Below are 19,232 nucleotides of genomic sequence, written 5' to 3' on the forward strand. Positions count from 1 at the left end.
ACAGCAAGTGAATGTAAGTTCCAAGTTGAATCTTTATTGTATCATAGTTTACAGAACTTAATCTTTGTGATATGTACTCATCAACGCACAGAGGCAAGCAGAATTAATTTACACTAAGATGATTAACTTGCTGTGCTGAATCACTTCTATAAAGATCATCATTGATAATTGCTTGAATTGGCAAGGTCCAGATGATGCAAATCATATAAACTATTGAAAAAATAGCCTTATTAATAATTCACATTCATTTATGCGGGAGGACTCACAATCAGCTACCAATGAGATGAGAAAGTAAGTTAATTCCAATAATCCCATTTTGTGTAAACCTTGATCATGATTAAGTAGCAAATAATGTTTAATACAATAAAGCGCAACTGCAAAAATAAATAAGAGGCCAAATCATTCAACAATCAATAAAACAGGAAACCATTAATCTCATCGTAATGGTTGAAACTCACAGATGTTCATTTTCAGAGTTTAAGGTAAAAGTAGCACCTTCAAAATCACTCATCAAACAAGTAATTTCTGTCAGCCATACTGGTCAGGGAAGCCTGCGAAAAACAAGCCCAGTTCATTCCGAGTTGATTTGATTCTATAGACTCAACCCCATTTACCTGATTCTTAATTAAGAACACTCAAACACCAAATGCAGAACACATTTGAAAATACATAAATGGAATGAAAGAAATGTTAAGTGGATGGAAAATTATAATGTAATAGACCTTTAACTGGACTCATTACAAACACTACTTCAATTTAATCTGGCAAATGTTTTTATCAAATTTGGAATACGTTTAAATAAGAAACAACGGGGTTAAAGTCTAGAAAATGACAGAACAAACAAATCTCAAGCAAAGGGCAACACAAAAATTGAAGTACACTCCAGCTTCAGTTTTTATAATGCCTCGTGACCGCCACCTCCTGGAAGAGCCCTTCGCTGCGTTATGATTCTTATGAATAATAAATACGTATTGTCATTACCAATATCACTGTCTGCGGATTGTGTCTATCAACATGCAAATCGATCTACTATCAATTCTGACAATGGGAGAAAAAATAAATAAATCACATTTTGGTTTTCATGTTCTGTAAAATGTTTGTCAATATATAATATCAATATACATTCCTTTGTCACCTTTTGCCCTTCAAATTATTGTGACTTCAAGTCATATATGTCCATGTTTCCAGACCTCTGCTGATGGCTGATGCTGCATTGGTCTATCTGATCCCAGACCAGCTGTGGAGATAAGATCCCCAGCCTGAGCCCACAGTCCCTGACGCCTCCACCTCGCCTGCACACCACACAGCAGAGAGCACACGAGAACCTCTGTATACTGTATTATTGCCTACAAGTGTCAAGACACTAAAATATAATGTGTATTACTATACCTTGTGCAATGGCAGCCAGTTTGCTTTTCTCATCTGGGCTGAGCTGCAACATGGTGTGAATGACAGGAAGCAGTGCCTGCCTCTCGCTGCCTGACCGCAAGAAGATGAACTGCAGCAAAACATTCTTCAGGTACTCCAGGTTGGCCACACTCTTCTCCCGTTCCTGGTTACGCTCCAACCGACGTACCTCACTCTTCAACAACTGGAAGATTTGAAGATATCGGCAACATTTTATATACTCATCAAGTTTACAACTACTCATTCTCTCAATTAAATATTTGTTTGTGACACTATCCTTCCATGATATGTACCTTTTCACCATGAATGAATGCACATCATTCATAAAACCACTGGTGCGAATTTTGCTTTTTAGCTCATTGTTAGATAAAAGAAAGCTGTGGAAAAACCACTGAAACACTAAAAAAAAATTGATTTGCATTTAAAAAACTAAATAGTTACATTAAGTTAACCTGTCAAGTTTGATAGCTAATTTTAAGTTCACCCTGCAATCTCACCCAAACCGAGTAACAAAATAATACAAGTTTTGGTCAAAGGCGGTAGCCGTCGTTACACGCGATGACGTCACAACTAAAAATGGCTGCCCGCTGTATGTCGGAGGATTCGTGTTTGCAAAAATAGATTTAGTAAACAGACGCGACCATCTATATTATTCGGACTCCTCGCCGCTCTCAACACTTTTATTGTTATATCCTATACCAAATACATCCATTATCAAACAAAATGAGTTTACTTCGAATTTGCGGCGCACTATATCCGCTACGGCCGATATACATCCAGCAAAAAGACGCGTTACTGCGGTCAAAGCTTCCAGTGGGCGGCATGTCTACCCGGCTTGCCCATGTGTGTTTTGCCGGTTTGGGCAAACGTGTTTTCGCACACCGCGGCCTCTGCACCACCACGCAGCCCTCCAGAGATGTCACCTTGTTCCGACACGACAGAACGGGCTTCTTCCGCCTCCTGTCTGTCTTCTGCGGGGGCCAGTTTGTCTTCTGGACGTACCTGGCTCACTTCGCCTACACCGGCCTCAGAGACACTGGGGCCGCCCGGGAGCAGGAGAAAAGAAAAGCTCCCACCAGCACTGCTTTGGCTGGGATGTGGAGTTTTGAAATGAACCTGGGGTCCAGCACCTGGAGGTACGGCTTCACCCTGGGGTGTGTGACTGTAGGCGCGGTCATACTGGGACTGGGAATTCTGTTTTGTCGGCGGTCTGTCAGTCAGGTGGTTTTGCACCAAGGTGGAAGGATGGTGTCAGTTTCCACACAGTCACCTCTGGGAATGGGCCGCGGCCGGAGAATAACGGTCCCGTTGTCCCAGGTCGCCTGTCACGCCCACAGACAAGAGTCCCCCTCATTCATCCCCCTCAAAATCAAGGGACACAAGTTCTACTTTCTGCTGGACAAAGAGGGCACCCTGAACAATGTTAAACTTTTTGATGTAACTGTTGGGGCATACCGTCCTCTATAAGTTCATTCTTGGATACATTAATGCCAAGTGGTGAAAAATCCTACTATTTGTGTGAAAATGACAAATAAACAATTTACTGTACTGCCTCAAGTAGTGGGAATGTTTATTTACTTGTTAACTGGTAAGGCGTTTACCCAAATGGAGGCCTTTGTCCATACAAATGTATTTTAATGTTTTTTAAATTTTTTTAAATTTTATTTTCTCCAAAAGTAAACAAGTTAATCAATGGCACTGATGTCTACACGTACAAGCCCATTTACTTTGCGGTTGAATTGTTCCATTCTGGAAAGATGTCAGGTTTAAGAACGAGGAAAATTAAAAGACAACTGAACACAAACAAAAAGAAAATCCAAGAAAAGTGAGTGAGCTTTTGTGTTTATGTTCTCCCAATCTCCCAAGGAAGATTGCTTTTCTCCCCACTGTGGGTCAGTGCTGTTTAAGTGACTCCAAAACAGGTGAAAACATGCATTGTGAAAGTGTTAGCTCACTTACATTGATCTGCTCCATGAGTACAGCATTGGTAGCCTCAGTTTCATGCAGGAGGCTGTTCATGTGCTCCAGACTGCGTGTGGCTGTGTTTAGCTTGTGAGTCAGCTCGTCTTTGGTGGGCTCTACAGTCCACACGAAGGGCTCTGGAGATCAAACCCATGACACAATAATTAAAATAATGATAATGAAAAATGAGATCTTTTTAGTCACCAGAAGAGGCTGCTGTAATAGCATGTGAGAACTTTTGAGTTCCAGTTATTTGATTTTTGTCTCTCTCAATGGACGTCTCAAAAATCCCTAAAGTCTTACAATGCTGTGGAAGTGAACAAGTGCATTTACAAGGTAAATGTTATGACTGCAAATCTTGGGTTTGAACCCACCTTGCTTGGGGTCTGGTGACATGAGAAGGTGCTCCAGAGAGAGTGGTGATGCAGGGGAGGTGCTTTCATTCTCTGTGGTCTCCATGCCCTCACACTCCTCCCTGGCCATAGACTGGAGGTCACCCGGGGCAACTGGTCCCACCCCTGCCTGATTCTGTTCTGTAGTTCTGCGCTGAGTATCAAGGGACTTACGGCTGGACTGGACCAACACAGAGCCTGAGGAGCGGCCATGGAACACATTTTTAATGTATGGAAATCTGGCATTAACTGTAAAGCCTTATGCTGCAATCCTTTCACCAGATAAGTCTGTTTTTTTTGTAGTTTTTTTAAAGAGCTGTAGACCCCGTTAATTCTCTGTTCAATGTCATGTCCATTCTCTTGTTTTATTTAATTACAACATAATGGGGCAGCACACACAGATTCAGCTGGTCCACACTGTGACACCTGGTCAGAGAAAGGAGGAGGGGGGCTTAAGAGTTGGTGAACAACAGAGACTATTGTGATGAATGAACCAGGATGACGAGCTCAGTCAACAAACCAAGGCCGTCACCTCTCAACCTCTAGTTTTAGTCTCTTCTGCCTAAATGAGTATGATCAGAGCAGTCGAAAGGTATTTACTAAGTAGATTTAGCACTCACAGAAGATCCAGTGCAGTCTTGTATAAAAAAAAAAATATCAATCCAAAACCACATTGTCCTCTTTAAAGTACATTTTCCTGTGCACCTAATGTTGTGGCTGGTGAATTAAATAAAAATAAATGCCGCAGTATTAAAAAGAACACATAAGCAGGACATCCCTTCTCCCTGCCATAAAATTCAAACATGGTGGCAGATTGAAATCTGACTTTGGTTTGGACTAACATTGGGCCCATCTTCACAGCCTGGCATGCATGTGCGAGCCACTAATGATGCGTCTGTCCAGATGCCACTGTGAGCCGCTCGCCACACTGAGAGGCGGGATCGGAGCAGAGCAGTCGCCAACGCCTGACGTTTTCCAAGCCCTTTCTGCGTGTGTGTGTGTTTGCCGTTTGACTCCACGCGGCAGCTGTGTGGGAAGTGATGAATGAACTTCCAAGCGATAAACACAGCAACGACCTGCCATCGTTACTTCCTTCTTGCATCATTTCTTCCACGGAGTTGACAAGATAGAAAACTTCAAACTCGTGAAGATTTCGTTGGGACCTGTGTTGTCTTTTACAGCAGATGGTCCTGTTTTGCTCGTACTGTTGTCAAGGATCTTTTTTTAGGACTACTTTCAGTAGATTTTTTTTTTGTCTACCAAATTACTTCAGGTAATGCAATGCTCCTTTTCCCACCCATTTATATAGAAATAAATATAATGGATCAGGTTGAAATTTCTCCCGCATACTCACTGTTCTGACTCTGCAGGTTGAAGAGCTGCTCCTCAACACGAGTCAGCTGACCCTGCAACGTCTCAACCGTGGCGCGGTGGTCGTCCTGCAGCTTCCTCAGCTGCTCCCTGTGCGTCTGTCGCTGGGCCTCCATCTGGGAAGATGAGTCAGCCTGAGCCTGCGCCAACTCTGACCGCAGATCGCCGTTTTCAGACTGCACCGACAGCAGTCTGGCGGAGGAGAGGGAGCAGGAATATGAAAGAACGCTTTAGTATTCTGGAGTAGCCGGCCAGGTTAAGAGTGGCAAACGGAAAAAAAAGAAAAGAAAAAAAAAAAACAGCAGTATTATGTCACTAAACGAGAAAGAGGTTGAAAAGAGCTAACCTCTCTCTGAGGTCGGCCTCCTTGCTAATGTTTTCCTGCAGAATTTTATTGTGTCGCTCTAACAGAGTGTCATGCTCAGTTTGGAGCTGCTGCAGCTCTGCGGTGCTGCTTTGGAGACTCTGCTGGCTCTCTCCCAGTCTGGACCTCAGCTGGTCCACCTGAGTCAACAACTGCTCTCTGGCAAGACAACACAATTCATGTCAGTCATCAAACTCGACTTATTACTGAAGCGCCTTTCAGGTGCAGGTCAAATCCCAGGTGCATCTCATGGCAGGATGTTCTTATAATTGACCATGTTATTGTTGTGGTCAATTCCGCCCCCAGACTTCCTACCTTTCTAGCTTGCTGGCGTCGCTTTCACCCTGCCCATTGAGCTTGCTCTTTTGCTGTTTTAGCACATTGTGTACTCGAACCTTATAACTCTCGAACTCCTCAGCAGTTGCCACAAGTTCAGCCTATAAGGTCAAATAAGTGGTAAATAAGACAATTGATTGCTTTCATAAGAACATGTCGGTTAGCATGGTCATTTCTATTTTGATGTGAATTTGTGTCTGTGCGTGCGGGCGGGGGGCATCGTTAAGAGCTTTAAAGACTGGTGATAGGGATGAAATGGTTAATTGAAGTATTAATGAAAGCAAGTTTGCAGCAGTGTATAAAGTCATCACAACTTTTCTTTTTGAGGTTTGTCTGTCGAAAAGTAGTGAAGTGAGAGACTAAATTACAACCTCTCCTGAAGTAATTTGAGAGTGCTGTATTGTACCAAAGCGGGGGAAAACCAGTGAGTTGTTCTGTAGAAATTGAAGATGGGCCTTTATAGAGAATACACTGAAACCAAATATGTCAAATAGCTTGTATGAATGTGTTTGCACCTTAGCAATGTCTCTCTCCTGCTGCAGGCTATTAATTCTTTGCTGCAGAGAGCTGCTGGTCCTTTGCTGTTGTTCCAATGCAGACCTGAGCTGATCCTGCAGACGATGGCGCTCAGCGGTCAGGTCACACACCTCGATCTCACATGAAAACAACCACACCGCGTTATGTGTTATATTTGACGCCAAACTGCCAATTGATGATATTACAGACGCCTTACTTTGGTGCTTTCTAACTGTTGCTGGTTGGCCTCTAGCTCCCCTCTTAACGAGGCCTGCAACAGCGCTAGGGAGTTTTCCTGTTTGTGTGAAAATGTAAATAATAATATAAGATCGGTGTATCGTTCAACAGTTGGATTTTACTGGAAAAGAATCGTAATTCAAGGAACAAAGTAAGCTATTAGAAAAGCCTTGAATCGAAATGTACTTTTATTTTTTTCTCCACATGAATTCCAAGATTTTAATCAAGTAAATATCTGTTCCAAGCTTCGTATTCGTAAAAAAATTGTAGTTGAAAAATACGATTAATCGCGATACATTTTGGAAAATTCTGCAATTAATTACCGGTATTTAAAACATTTTAATTGCTTGACAGCACTAATTATAACTATTCATCAGAGGCAAAAAAGTGCCAGTGAAACAGACCTGCTTCTTGGCGTCCGCCAGCTCTTTTTTAGATTTCACCAGCAACTGTTTAATTTTGGAAGCTTTCTCTTCCCCTTGGTCCAACTGCGATTTCAAAGTTTCTGGGCACAGAAACAAACAAACAAAAGGTGACCGACTAAAGCCATCACACACCCATTATGGCGGAATTGAATTCAAATCTACATCGCAATTAGTTCAGTGCTTAAGAAGTGCAGTCCACGTTTACTGAAATGACACGAAAGCATCAAACATACCGATTTCTTGTTTGAACGTTTCCTCCTTCTCAGTCAGTTTGGTTATTTGAGCCTTTAACTCCTCAGAACACTCATCTTTTTCTGAGAGCTTGGCGTTGAGTTCTTTGACCAGACGCTCATAGTCGGCCATCTCCATGTCTAACAGAGAGTTCTGCTGCGCCTCCTAGTCAGAGAACAGAAGCAGAGATGGTAAATTATCACTGAAATGTTTTGTATTTGTGGCGCTTATATTCCACTGATGTTGTGGTGCAGTCGGGTTCGGCATCAAACGTCCCAACAGCACTAACAATGAACACATTGAAAAGTGAGCCCTTCCCGCGGCCTTCGTGTAAACTTCTGTTCTGTCAACGTCTCAGCTAATGGAAAAGCAGCAGCACTTTCCTTAGCTGTGGGCTAACATTTGCTCTCTTTCTCTCTCTCGAGCGCTACTGCTGTAGCTGCAGGCCGGCCATCACCGGTCACTGCACTTGACTGGAGATCTCCGCAGAGACAGCACAGTCTAAAAGCTGTGTGTCTTAGTGAATTGTTGTACCTTGCGTAGCTGCTCCAGCTCCTGGGCAGTGCGCTGCGACTGCTGCTGCTGCTTGCTGAGCTGGGCTTTCAGCTCATCCACATACTTGGTGGCCCTTGACAGCTCCTTAAAGACACACATGGAGGTTTATACGTATATGTGCATTGTTTTTTGTTGTTGTTTTTATCTTTAATCAACTTCAGTAAATCTTAAGTGTACATGGCAATTGTATAAGGTTCGTTGTAAAAAGTTACGCAATGGAAGAAAAATAAGACTGTTTGATGAAATGGGATTTGTGAAAATGAACTCGAGAACAGAATAAAGATTTGCAAAAATGTGATTCTTCAATTTTTTTTCTTTTCTCTGATTTTTCGGTCAATCATGTGTCATCTCACACACCTCAACGAACTCACTTTGACATTTAAAGTAAGCAATAAAAGTTGCAAATGTTTGACATGCTCAATCATGATCATCGTTTCTACCTTCATCTTTTGTTCTTTCATTGCCTTCTCAGCCACAAGGTCTCTGTCTAGACTGGCTGCCTGCTTTTGTAGCTCTTGAATCTGAGCTTCTATCTGCTTCACCGTGCTCCTAGAGGTCTCCAAAGCAGCCACAAGGTCCTCCTTCTCACTGCTGATCAAATCAACCTGGAAATCAAAACATATTCCCAGTCATGAAGGTATGCCATAACACAGGTTTGTTATAAACTTTCATCTTCTTGCAAAGGTTTACAGTCATGAGCTTTTTTGCATTGAACCGTGGTGATTAGTCAGTTTAATGTTCCCGTTTTTTTTGTGTGTGTGTGTTTTGCTTTCATATTTCTTCTGAAATCCACTGAGACGCTAAATGCTGAAAAACAACAACAAATTGAAATGGTTCAGATGGAAAATGCTAATGAGCGTATATTTTCTACATTTACACAACATTTGAAAATCGCTCATGCAAATCTGACAGCAGCAGACTCTGAGGGCTCCCTCTGCAAGGAACACTGAATCAGCAAGCGCCGTCTACTCATCATCTGTCAGCCAAACATTGACACTACGCTTGGTAAACAGAGATGTCCAGATGTACTCTAAATTCCCTCACTGGCTTCCAGTCTGCCTTCTCCCCCTAGAGACCAATGAGCGCACGCAAAAAGTAACCACCTCCTTAGAAAAAGGCGCTGCACTGCCGGGCGGCAGATGGAAGCTTTACTGTGCTCCATTTACCTGACTGTGGTTCTTACTGAAAACAGACAGTTATGAGTTTGGGCGAGAGGAGCATTCAGTCTATATAAACCAAACTCCTCCCGGGCTCACCCACTCAAATCTGATGGGCCATTTGTGAGTGCCGCACTGCCAAGCATAACTGGGCGAAGTGTCGCCGGCTGTAAATAGGAGGGAAAGTGACATATGTGAGAGGTATTGCAGAAGGAGCAGGATGACGGAGCACTCCCTTACTAGTGTGAGCAGTTTGTTATTTGTCCACAGTAGCGTGTATGTTTGTGATTTAACATGTATTTCTGTTTACCTGTGCGACAGCACTGTTGAGGTGTTTGGTCAGGTCAGCGATCTGTCTCTCTGCTGCCTGAGCCTTCTCTCTCTCTTTATCCAGTTGCTCCGTCTGCTTGTCGTAATCGATCTGCAGGTTCTACACACACACACACACACACAAATACACACATACACACGACACAGGCAGAAGAGCTCATTGAGGGAAAATGATAAGCATCTCGGATATTACCTGCATTTACGTTTGGGTCGGGGACATGGTGGTCATTAGATGCGACTCAGTGGTTTTGTTTATACTGAAAGGAGCTTCAGGAAGGGGGCTGGGTATGAAAATCGCTGAGATTACTCAGTTTGTTTTTGACAGAAAATGCTTTTTTCAAACCAGTTACAAACATAATGAATGAAAATGGTTTTATGAGCTGAGATAAAGATACTGGTTTAAACAGTGTTGTTTAATCCGGCTACATGTTTTCATCACATTAATTTAAAAAAACAAAAAAAAACATTTAACAGATAAAAAAAAAATCCATCCTTTTTATATTCTTTTCCTTCCACATCCTCCTTTCTAACACCAACTGCCGGTCTCGCATGCCTCATGTCTTCCCTGTTCCCTCACTATAGCCATCAATCTTCTTGTGGGTCTTCCTCTAAATCTCTCATCTGGCAGCTCCATCCTCCTCCTCCTCCTCCTACCAATACACTTACTATCTCTCCTCTGGATATGCTCAAACCATCTAAATCTGCTCTCGCTAACGTTGTCCCCCAAACATCTAAGCTTGGCTGTCCTTGAATGTTCCCCCACCCGCTCCCTGCTTTCACTGCAGATCACAATGTAATCTGCAAACATCCATCGGAACTCCATCCAAAATCCCTTTTTAATATTCTTTGTTAATAATAATAATAATAATAACAACAATGATAATACATCAGATTAGTACTCTCCATCTAAACTTAACAATAATGGGGTCCTGGACAGTAAACTTGGTCATAGGCAAAGGTCCGTAGGTCTGCTGGATCAATGATGAAAAATAACTCACAATGTGAGTTACATGTTGCTTTTGCAGTTTGGTGCAACCTTAGACAATACCTTGTAGCCTTCAGCACCAAGGATGATGTCCTTCATTGAGATGTTCACTTTCTCTCGCTCTGCTTTTAAAGATGCTATTTCTTCCTTGAGGGTTGAAACCTGCACAAGAAAATTGGACAAATCATTTTTTGGGCATAAATATTGAGGTAAAAGTACACTACAGGAAACCTGGGGGTATAATTTTGAATGGAGTTTAAGTGAATTTCTTCAAGTCATAGAATTTATTCATTGTACCTCTTTTTTAGTGGTGTCCAGCTCCTTCTTTGCTTTGACAGCCACTGCCTTGATTTTGTTCATCATCTCATCCTTCTCTTTATTGTCCTTCTCCAATTCACCTGAAAGAAGAATTCTCAAAGGTCTTTTTTTTTAATCAAAAATGAAAAGCATATCCAAGATGATGAAGTGTGATGGATTCATACACTAAAAAGCTGGGCCGCAATTCTATTTTTATTAACATTCAGGAGAAATGGCTAAAAACTAATTAAATATTAATGAATAAAGAAAATATGCAAAATAATAATAGAACATTAAATGTTGTAATATAAATAACACTAGAACGCCCAGGGGTTTTTACAACCTTTGAACTATTACAACGATTGAACGACAAATCTGGGTGATATTTGACAAACAACTCTGCTGGCTACAAGTAGATAACTTTAATTTGTTAATTGGCCATTCCCTGCCAAAATAGCAGGTGATGTGGCGGGGTGACATCGTCAAATGAAAAGCATAAGTAGTCAAATGACCGCTTTCTGGGCGTTCTAGTTATCACCACTTATGCGGATGTCTGACTGTTCAATGAAAAGCATCTAAATCTCCAAAATTTAAGTTTTGTTTTTCACATGAAAAGAAAATAGAAAATGTGTGACTATTGGGTCAATACAGCATTTAGTCAACACAAAAGATGATTTTATTTTTTGCATAAGCCTCAACGGATGCAACAAAAATAAGTGTCAAATCAAAGACAAGACCATACCTATTTTCTGTGCAATTTCTGTGGATTTATTTTCTTCGGAGGCAGACTTGACAGCAGAATCCTGACACAATAAGAGAGTAAAGAGATTAAAAAGAAAATGACATAATAAAACCTTTGTCCCAAATGCAGCTCATACAAGCACATAGCGGAAACAGGAGAATCTACACTGACCTGCAGCGCAGCCATCTCGGCCCTTAAAAGTGCTATTTGTGAGTCCTTATCCACCAGCTGCTCTTTGAATTCTGTACGCTCTCTCTCGAGAACGTCAATGTCGGCCTGTACCTCTTCTTCCTTCTCTTGGGACATCAGATTGATTTGTTCTTGTAACATCTGATTCTCAGCACACACCTTCTCATTGATTGACTTCATATCGTGCAGGTCTTTCAGCAGCCCTGCGGTATCCCTCGTCGTCTCCTCCGGGTTGGCTCTCAGCATGTCCCCCTCCAGCTGCAGAGACTGGAGCTCGTTTGGCGTCGTCGCCTCAGAATGTCTTTTCTCCCCTCGAGCCTCTTCAAGACTGCTCCTCAACAGGGTTCTCTCTTTCTCCAGCTCTTCTAAGCGTATTTGGAGTTCTGCCATTTCTTCCTTTGTGTTTGTCAGTACTTCACGCTGAGCTTCAAGCTCTCTCCCAACATTGTGAGCAAGTGCCGCTTCTTCTGTCAGAGAATTCACCGTTGCTTCAAGGTCACTTTTTTGGGAAGACTGCTGCTCAAGTTGAGCTTCTACAGTGGCCAACTTGGAGCCCAAAAGTTCTTTATCGTTCTGGGTTTGGGTAAGTGTGTTTAACGCCCCTGAGGAGATGTCTTGAATGGTCATCTCTGAAGAGGTTACAGCCTCCTGCAATCTGCGCACTTCCTCTTTCAGGCTTGCCTCCATTTTGTCCCTCTCCTCCTTTAAAACCTGCATTTCACTCTCCTTCTCCATTTTCAACATTTTTAACTCCCTTTCGGTCTCTTCTTTCAGTAGTTGTGCTGCCTGCTTCTCTTTCTGCAGGCTCTCAATGTCTTTGGCATTTTCCTTTTTGAGCTCTTGTATCTCCTCCTCGCGAAGTTGAAGCAGGGATTGCATTCGGTCCCGCTTTTCAGTCAGTGTATTCACCATCTCACTGAGCTCTTCAGTCATATTTTCTTTGATTTGCAGTTGAGAGAGGATCTCTTCATTCTGCCTGGTGAGCATTTCCACAGACTGATTGAGCTCCTGTGCTAATAAGGCTGTTTGTTTCTCTGCTGACGACTGGCGCTTCTGCTCGTCAACAGAGTGACTCTCAAGTTTGAGCTTGAGGTCTTCCACGGTCTCCGTTAGAATATTTCTCTCTTCTGTAATCTCTCTGACTTTTTCTGTCAATTCTTCATTCTCTTGGCTGAGTTGCTCCGTCTTGTATTGGTGGTTCTTCACAGCGTTTGCCGCTTGTTCCTTCATGGCTTTGTACTGGAGAACAAAATCGTTTGTCTTCTGACCTAGTTCTGTTTCCAGGTTTTGCAGTATGCCCTTCATGTGGTGGAAGTCAGCCAGAGCAGAGTCCCTCTCTTGCGTCAAGGCCTCACAGAGGGATCTGAGCTTCTCTTGCTCATCTTGTTGAAAAGAGTTTTGGTCTTGGACTGGCTCTTTGGAGTCACCTGACGCATTCATCTCAGGCTCAACAGTCGTGACATTTCGGGTTGTTGGGTCACTCTCGCGATTCATCTGCAGCTCATTGATTTTAAAGTCCAGCTCCTCTCTCTCCATCTGGAATTCGTCCTTGATTCTCTCCAGCTCTGCTTCCAGCTCACTCTTCACGTTACTCAGCAGGGTGAGCTCATCTTGTAACATTGTGTTCTGAGCGTTGAGATCTTCCAGGGCCGCTTTCAGTCTTCCACCTTGTGTCACCTCGCCGTCAACATGGCTGGAGTCAGCCTGACTGCATGCAGACAGCGCCAGCATCTTGGCGATCCCTGAACTGCGACCGGGTTCTTCGTCTTCTTCTTGGACATCCTGGAGGTAGCTATCTGGATTAAAAAAAGGTGATGTTAATTGGACACATCAGTTTCTTTCACATTGGCATTTTAAGCCTGGTTCTCCACATCGTTTTTCCCGACTCACTATCCTCGCCTGTAAAGGTACCAGTAGGAAAAGGGGAGCTGAAGTTTACCAGCAATTTTCCACATTTCTCAGTTATATCAGAGGCATTTATCTTAAATCTAGGCTGACTTTTGGTTAAAGTAACTTAATAATAATAATTATATTAATGCTGTCAAGCAATTACATTTTTCACGTGATTAATCACACCTTTTTCAAGAATTACCGGTAATCACACTATTCAGACTATCACTACTATTTTCTACAAAGCTTGGAACAGATATTTATTCAAGTAAAGTACCGCGCGAGGCATATACAGTATTACAAGACGCAAACTCCACACACACAGCGGACAATGCTATGTTCACACCAACTGCGGTGGTCGGAATATTTGATCAAAGCCTTTTATTGCCGATCAAAGCATCCCATCACCCGCAGCTCATGCTTAGCAGCCTTGTGTTGCATCCCTCCCCTCTGCTCGCAGCGGAGGCGCGGCTGCGTTAGGGAGCCTGTCTGGCGGCGCGTTTCAATTGGAGTCAATGTAGCTCGCGTGGGCAAGCGCGAGTGATGCTTTTGGACGGAGGGACGTCGTCGCGTATTAAACAAATCAACTTTTTTGCCATTTCATCTCGCGGCAGTGATCGGATGTTTTGATCGGCAATAAAAGGCTTTGATCGAATATTCCGATGACGTACTTTTTCACAAAAATCGGCCGATCATGATCGGTGCCCGATCGATCGGCGCATCCCTAGAATTAATGTATCATCAAATACAATGTACAGTGGATATAGATTCATGGACTATTTCATTGGCTTTTTTTGATCCTTCAATACAATTCTTCACCTGTGAAATACAATTTAGCGTTGATTGGCGAGGTCCCGTGGAGGTAAATTCAGCAGGGTGATTTGCTCTGAGACGATACGCCTAAGACATACAACTAATAAGGCATTTGAATTTGGCTTGGTAAAGCGCACAAATTATTTCAGATTTCACCAATGAGCCATCGAGCAACTTTTTAAAGTAAAATTACATAAAAGTCAGTCTTTGTTTGTCTCCGTGCGACTCTCCTCTGAGTTTGGCTGCTAAGCAAGCAGACGACACGTTTGTGACTTAAGAATATCACAATTTACGGTTTCAATACTGTGTGTTAGCACTTTCTGCAACAAAAAATGAACAGCGTTAAACTGTGTATAACATGCCACGAAAGAAACATTTACGTGTCCAATTTTCAAGTAAATTGCTCATACAAAACCAATCAAACTACTTTGCGAACAAGAAGTTGATTTTAAATGGACATTTGTTGTACCTTTGAGGGCCAACTGCTCAGTCAGCTCTTCCTGGAGCAGCAGAAGACGCTCCCTCTCAATCTCACAGTCCTCCTCCAAAGCCCTCAACTCCTCCTCGTGCTGCATACTCCTCTGAGATAACTCCTCTTTCAGGTTCTCTATCTCTTGCTGGGCTTCAGTCAGCTCGTTCTGGTGACTCTCCTGCAGCTCGGCGATCTCCTTGGAGTTTCTCTCTTGGATTGCTTCCAGTTCAGCTTGAAGAGTCTTCAGACAAACTTCCAGGGAGCTTTTGTCCTCTTCTGGGTGACATTTCCCACTGGCTTCCTCAGTGAGGTTCTGTTTCTCTCGTTCACTGTCTACCTCCCTATCGTTGTCTTCTCGCTCTTTCAGTAATTTCTGAAAATATGCCACTTCATCTTGGTGTTTACTGTTGGATTCCTCAATGCTCGTCTTTAGGAGAGCAATCGTCTTTTTATGGTCTTCTATGACACGTCCTAGTTCTGTGACATCGTCCTGCAAAGAACAAAGTGTGACTGTAGGTTTCAGTTCTACGCATGTTTTGCACCAATCCTTTGATCTTTCAACTGAACGCAAGCATGTGCAACACGTAGCAATTAGCACATCAGATTAGAGTATATAACTAAAACTGCAATTTTTATAACTCAGCATTTCAGTTGACCTCGGCAAGATGCTTGGTGCGCTCCAGTTCTTTCCGAGACAATGCAAGGCTTTGATGAGTTTCTGCTTTCTCCAGTAATAATGCATCCATCCGCTCAGTCAGCTCCTGTCACACATAGTTCATGTACAGTACAAGATTCATTAATTATATTATATTGGTAGGTTTACAGTAATGACATTCTGATATGAAACATGCAAACCTGTATTAATGTGGCGTCATCTGAAATGTTGGTAATGTTTTTGGAATGTTCTTTGAGGGCTTCAACTTCTTTCTCTAAATCTGAAAATGCATATCAGGTCAAATGCTGTCCGAACCTCATTATCTCCAGCCCGAAAATAATCATGTGATCACCTGCACATCTGCTCTTCATCTTTTGGAAAGCAGCCATCTGCTTTTTGGTAAATTTAATAAGATCATCTTTGGACAATGTATCCAGCTAAGTGTTCAGCAAGAAGAAGCAAGAGGACCATTAAGCAAAATGAGTGTATCATTGTATGCACACATTAAGTAAAAAAAAGTTACATTTATTTGGGTCTTTACACATTACAAATGCACAATAACCTTTGACTTGGGTGCACCAGCTGGCGGTGAAGCCACAGACTCGGGTACTGCTCCACCAGGGTCCTGTGAAAAAGCAGTGTCACACAGAGTAAAACAAAGTTACAAATTGCAGAAAGTGACACATGCATGTCAACTTTTTGGATAAGCTGTACTTGTCAGAGAAGATTTAATGCAACATGCAAATTAGTTTTGAACATTTTTGTTTAAAAAAAAATGCTACTTTGACTCATTGAGCAACATTCAACTCACTACTTTTCTTTGTATTAGAAACCTGACAAGATTTCCCAAAAATGAATGATAAGTCTGTCAAAATGCTGAGTCTGGTCGGAATGGCCACTTCAACCTGAGGACAACGCATGAAGAATTTTGAAAATTCAATGATGGGTTGTGAAAAAATTGGGGGTTTTTGTGTTGGAAAAAAAAAAAAACTTTTTGAAGAATGCCTATGAAAATTCTGAGCAAAAACCATCACATTAAAATAAAATGTTGCAATTCATTATTTCTCAACGTTCTTTTCAACCTTTTTGTTTCATTTACTACTCGTGGAACCCCCGAGGACACCATCAATTGCTTGGACAGGTCAAAATTCAGAGATGTTAATGGTTCAGAATTAGGGTGATGTTTCAAACGCCGACATTTGGTCTAAAAACTGAACTAGCTAGCGTAAGATTATTAGTGAGAAGAGCAGTGTGAGCAGTACAATAGGCAATGTTCTTCAGCGCTAAATTGTTTTTTTGGGGGGTGAATTTATTTGTAAGTGAGGAATTTACAGAAATTTGACTCATTACATTTTTTTTTTTTTTTAGAAAATTTCACCTGACATGTTGCTGCTATTTGTATGTAAATGTTATTGCTTGGGTGTTCTTTTTTTGTTGTTAGAGAGACTTCTTTCACATCACTAGTGACATTTGACCAATCAAAGAGAGACAGGCAGTTACATGATGATGAGACTCATTTACTTAACTATAAAAACTATAAAAAAATAAAATAAAAGGAGAAAACAATGGTGTGCCACTCGCAGTAGAAGGAGGCTCAATAGCCCTGGCCTCACAACCTGTTTACACACTACAAAAACAAGCTGTCTTCCGCTGTCATCTGTCTGCCTAAAAAAAAAAAAAACAACTAACAGCCTACAAGGACTTGACTTGTAACTTGTAAAAACATTTTATAGTTTTTGATGTAATCAAAGTTAATTTAAGACCATTGGTTGTGCCTTATTTACATTTAATTAGACTTACAAGTATTGTCTTCTAAGGTTATAGATATTTCATATTTTTGTCTAGTTGACGTTCATGCTTCATTAAAAGAAACAAATCAGAAGTTAATCACCATTTTTTAGCACTGAATAACTGGTGGGAAAGGTCTCATTATTTGAAGGAGTGTTTTTTACTTTTACTTCAATCGTATTATTCTAAAGTAACACTACTTTTACTCAGTATGTTTTTAAGATACAGTACTGGTTGGGAACACTTCAAATTTATGGAACATAACGAGAATATTTGTTCAGAATTCGTGGTTTAAAAAATAAAACAAAATAAAATAAACACGAAATACCTGCTATGCTTGAACACCACATTTGCTTTTCTTGACTATTTCAACATATAAGCTTGGCTTTCAGCATGAGCAAACTTAAGATAACACAAAGTCTGCTTCCAGACCAGGTTATCCTACTTCACCTTTATTGTAGCATTCGCTCAGATAAGACTCTCTTCGACGAACATCTTTAGTATTTCAATCACAAGTGCTGTAGCTCTAAAGCTAATTCCAGGTCGTTCACTTACCTCCATTTCAGTCTACGAATTCTTTAATATCCTCTAAATCGCCTCGCAGTCACAACGTGATCACAATAAAGCTGACCAGACGCGGTCAATGAAGTATATTAAATAATGTCCGAGTTCTTTCAGATTTACTGCGACACAAAATGTTGCTGATTTGGGTTAGGGTTAGTAGCGCTCCATTCTGTTAGTGGATTACTTCCGCAATCGTCAGACAAGTGACGTCAACACGTCCTTCGTCACACCCCTCAGGAGGACGAATAAAGGAGCGTCTGTTGATTTAGGAATTTATTTGTTCATTTTGCAAATCATTATTAATATCAATTTGATCAAACTAACACTAATACATGTATATTACTTATCTGTTACATCTCTTGTATCATGAAAAATATATTAATTTGAATTTCAACTTTTACACTGCTGTGTAGTGTGTAGTGTACATTTACATTACAAACCACTCAAAGAACCAGTGAGACTCGATCACACACACGTATGCATGCAAAGAAAGATGGCAGAGGTGTGCATTGTTGCGCCACTGGAGCTGGATTGGTGGGTCGGTTTGTTGGTGTCTGTGGATGCATCTCGGGAGGAGCCAGGAAGCAGACTCGCATTTCTCCAACTGCTATTTTTCTTTTTGTCTGCAAAGACGGGACTTGGACACCACGACCTTTCAAAATCCAAGTCCTTATTCGAAAACACTCGCAATTGTTCGTCGCTCAGTGGGATACAAATACAGTGGGCTTTACAGATCAATCTTTTGGTGTGTTTTATTATTGTTTGACATAATATTTGAATTGCTTAATTGTTTAACTGCATTTTTATGGGGTGTCTGTTTATCCAGGCTCTGGAGCAAAAGTGTTTGAACCCTACCACCAATGTGTACAATACACATAATTTAATCCATGGTTGTAAATGAATTAAAAGGTCAGACTCTTATATGAAACCACAGCAAATTTTCTCACCAAAATGTGACTTTTGTGTACACAATTAAATGCAAGGACAGGAAAGATGTTGAATGCTGTCATTAACAAGACTGAAAAGGAAGGAGAGTTTACGTGCCCTGATGCTACAAACCTGGTGGGTGCTGTAGCTGTGCCTCAGTATTCCCATCACGTAAGCGCAAATTTCATCTACTGAATATGGAGACTGTTTTGACATGACTGATAGAAGAACTGACAGAGGGAGCTTAGCAAGATGCCTCTCATCCTGACAAGTATTGGATGCAGTGGGCAGAGGGGCAGGCGCTCTGCTGACTCCCTGTCTCTTCTGGAAGAGACCATCTCTGTAGCTACGCCTCTACCCCCCTCCCGGGTCAGACCCATCAATCACAGCCCGCTGTGTTTCCTCTGGGTATCCAGCAGCATTTTGCTGTCGTGTTTTTTCCCTCCACTCCAAAGTTGTCAGTCTGGGATGGCTTTGTGGTAATATCTGACATTCGCAATAAATGGCCTGGTCACCTTTATGTGTTGAAGGAACAGCTATCCTCTTATTTTCTCTTTTCCTTGCGTCAAACACTGGAGTGGTGTAGAACTGCATTGAGTCTTACTGAAGCAAATAGCCAAAGAAAGA

The 19,232-nt window shown here is 41.7% G+C and overlaps 2 protein-coding genes across 2 annotated transcripts; one reads left to right on the top strand and one right to left on the bottom strand.

Moving 5' to 3' along the window:
* Positions 1 to 14: 14 nt before the first annotated feature.
* Positions 15 to 17,901, bottom strand: gcc2 (GRIP and coiled-coil domain containing 2). The gene is made up of 24 exons (XM_086051873.1): positions 17,670 to 17,901; positions 15,889 to 15,951; positions 15,679 to 15,763; positions 15,527 to 15,606; positions 15,328 to 15,432; positions 14,669 to 15,161; positions 11,479 to 13,292; positions 11,308 to 11,368; positions 10,566 to 10,666; positions 10,332 to 10,430; positions 9,264 to 9,383; positions 8,237 to 8,401; positions 7,776 to 7,880; positions 7,244 to 7,406; positions 6,990 to 7,090; positions 6,566 to 6,643; positions 6,348 to 6,485; positions 5,812 to 5,933; positions 5,479 to 5,655; positions 5,116 to 5,324; positions 3,744 to 3,959; positions 3,367 to 3,506; positions 1,390 to 1,591; positions 15 to 1,292 (listed from the first exon to the last, which is right to left on the bottom strand). Exons 1-24 carry the CDS (start codon positions 17,673 to 17,675, stop codon positions 1,219 to 1,221), a joined length of 4,917 nt encoding a protein of 1,638 aa, XP_085907999.1. The 5' UTR covers positions 17,676 to 17,901; the 3' UTR covers positions 15 to 1,218.
* On the top strand, positions 1,939 to 2,964 carry tmem223 (transmembrane protein 223). Its single transcript, XM_086051874.1, has one exon. It carries the CDS (start codon positions 2,131 to 2,133, stop codon positions 2,872 to 2,874), a length of 744 nt encoding a protein of 247 aa, XP_085908000.1. The 5' UTR covers positions 1,939 to 2,130; the 3' UTR covers positions 2,875 to 2,964.
* Positions 17,902 to 19,232: the final 1,331 nt, after the last annotated feature.

Source organism: Filicampus tigris, chromosome 14, assembly GCF_054856515.1.
Source record: "Filicampus tigris isolate MCC_2025a chromosome 14, RoL_Ftig_1.0, whole genome shotgun sequence".
NCBI lineage: Eukaryota > Metazoa > Chordata > Actinopteri > Syngnathiformes > Syngnathidae > Filicampus > Filicampus tigris.

What these genes read in the sequence shown, in the direction of transcription:
- tmem223 (XM_086051874.1), top strand. Translation starts at nt 2,131, where the DNA reads ATGAGTTTACTTCGAATTTGCGGCGCACTATATCCGCTACGGCCGATA.
- gcc2 (XM_086051873.1), bottom strand. An exon ending in CAACCTGCAGAGTCAGAACA is followed by an intron (nt 3,960 to 5,115) that starts GTGAGTATGCGG and finishes GCCGCTCCTCAG; the next exon opens with GCTCTGTGTTGGTCCAGTCC. An exon ending in GTCACCAGACCCCAAGCAAG is followed by an intron (nt 3,507 to 3,743) that starts GTGGGTTCAAAC and finishes TTTGATCTCCAG; the next exon opens with AGCCCTTCGTGTGGACTGTA.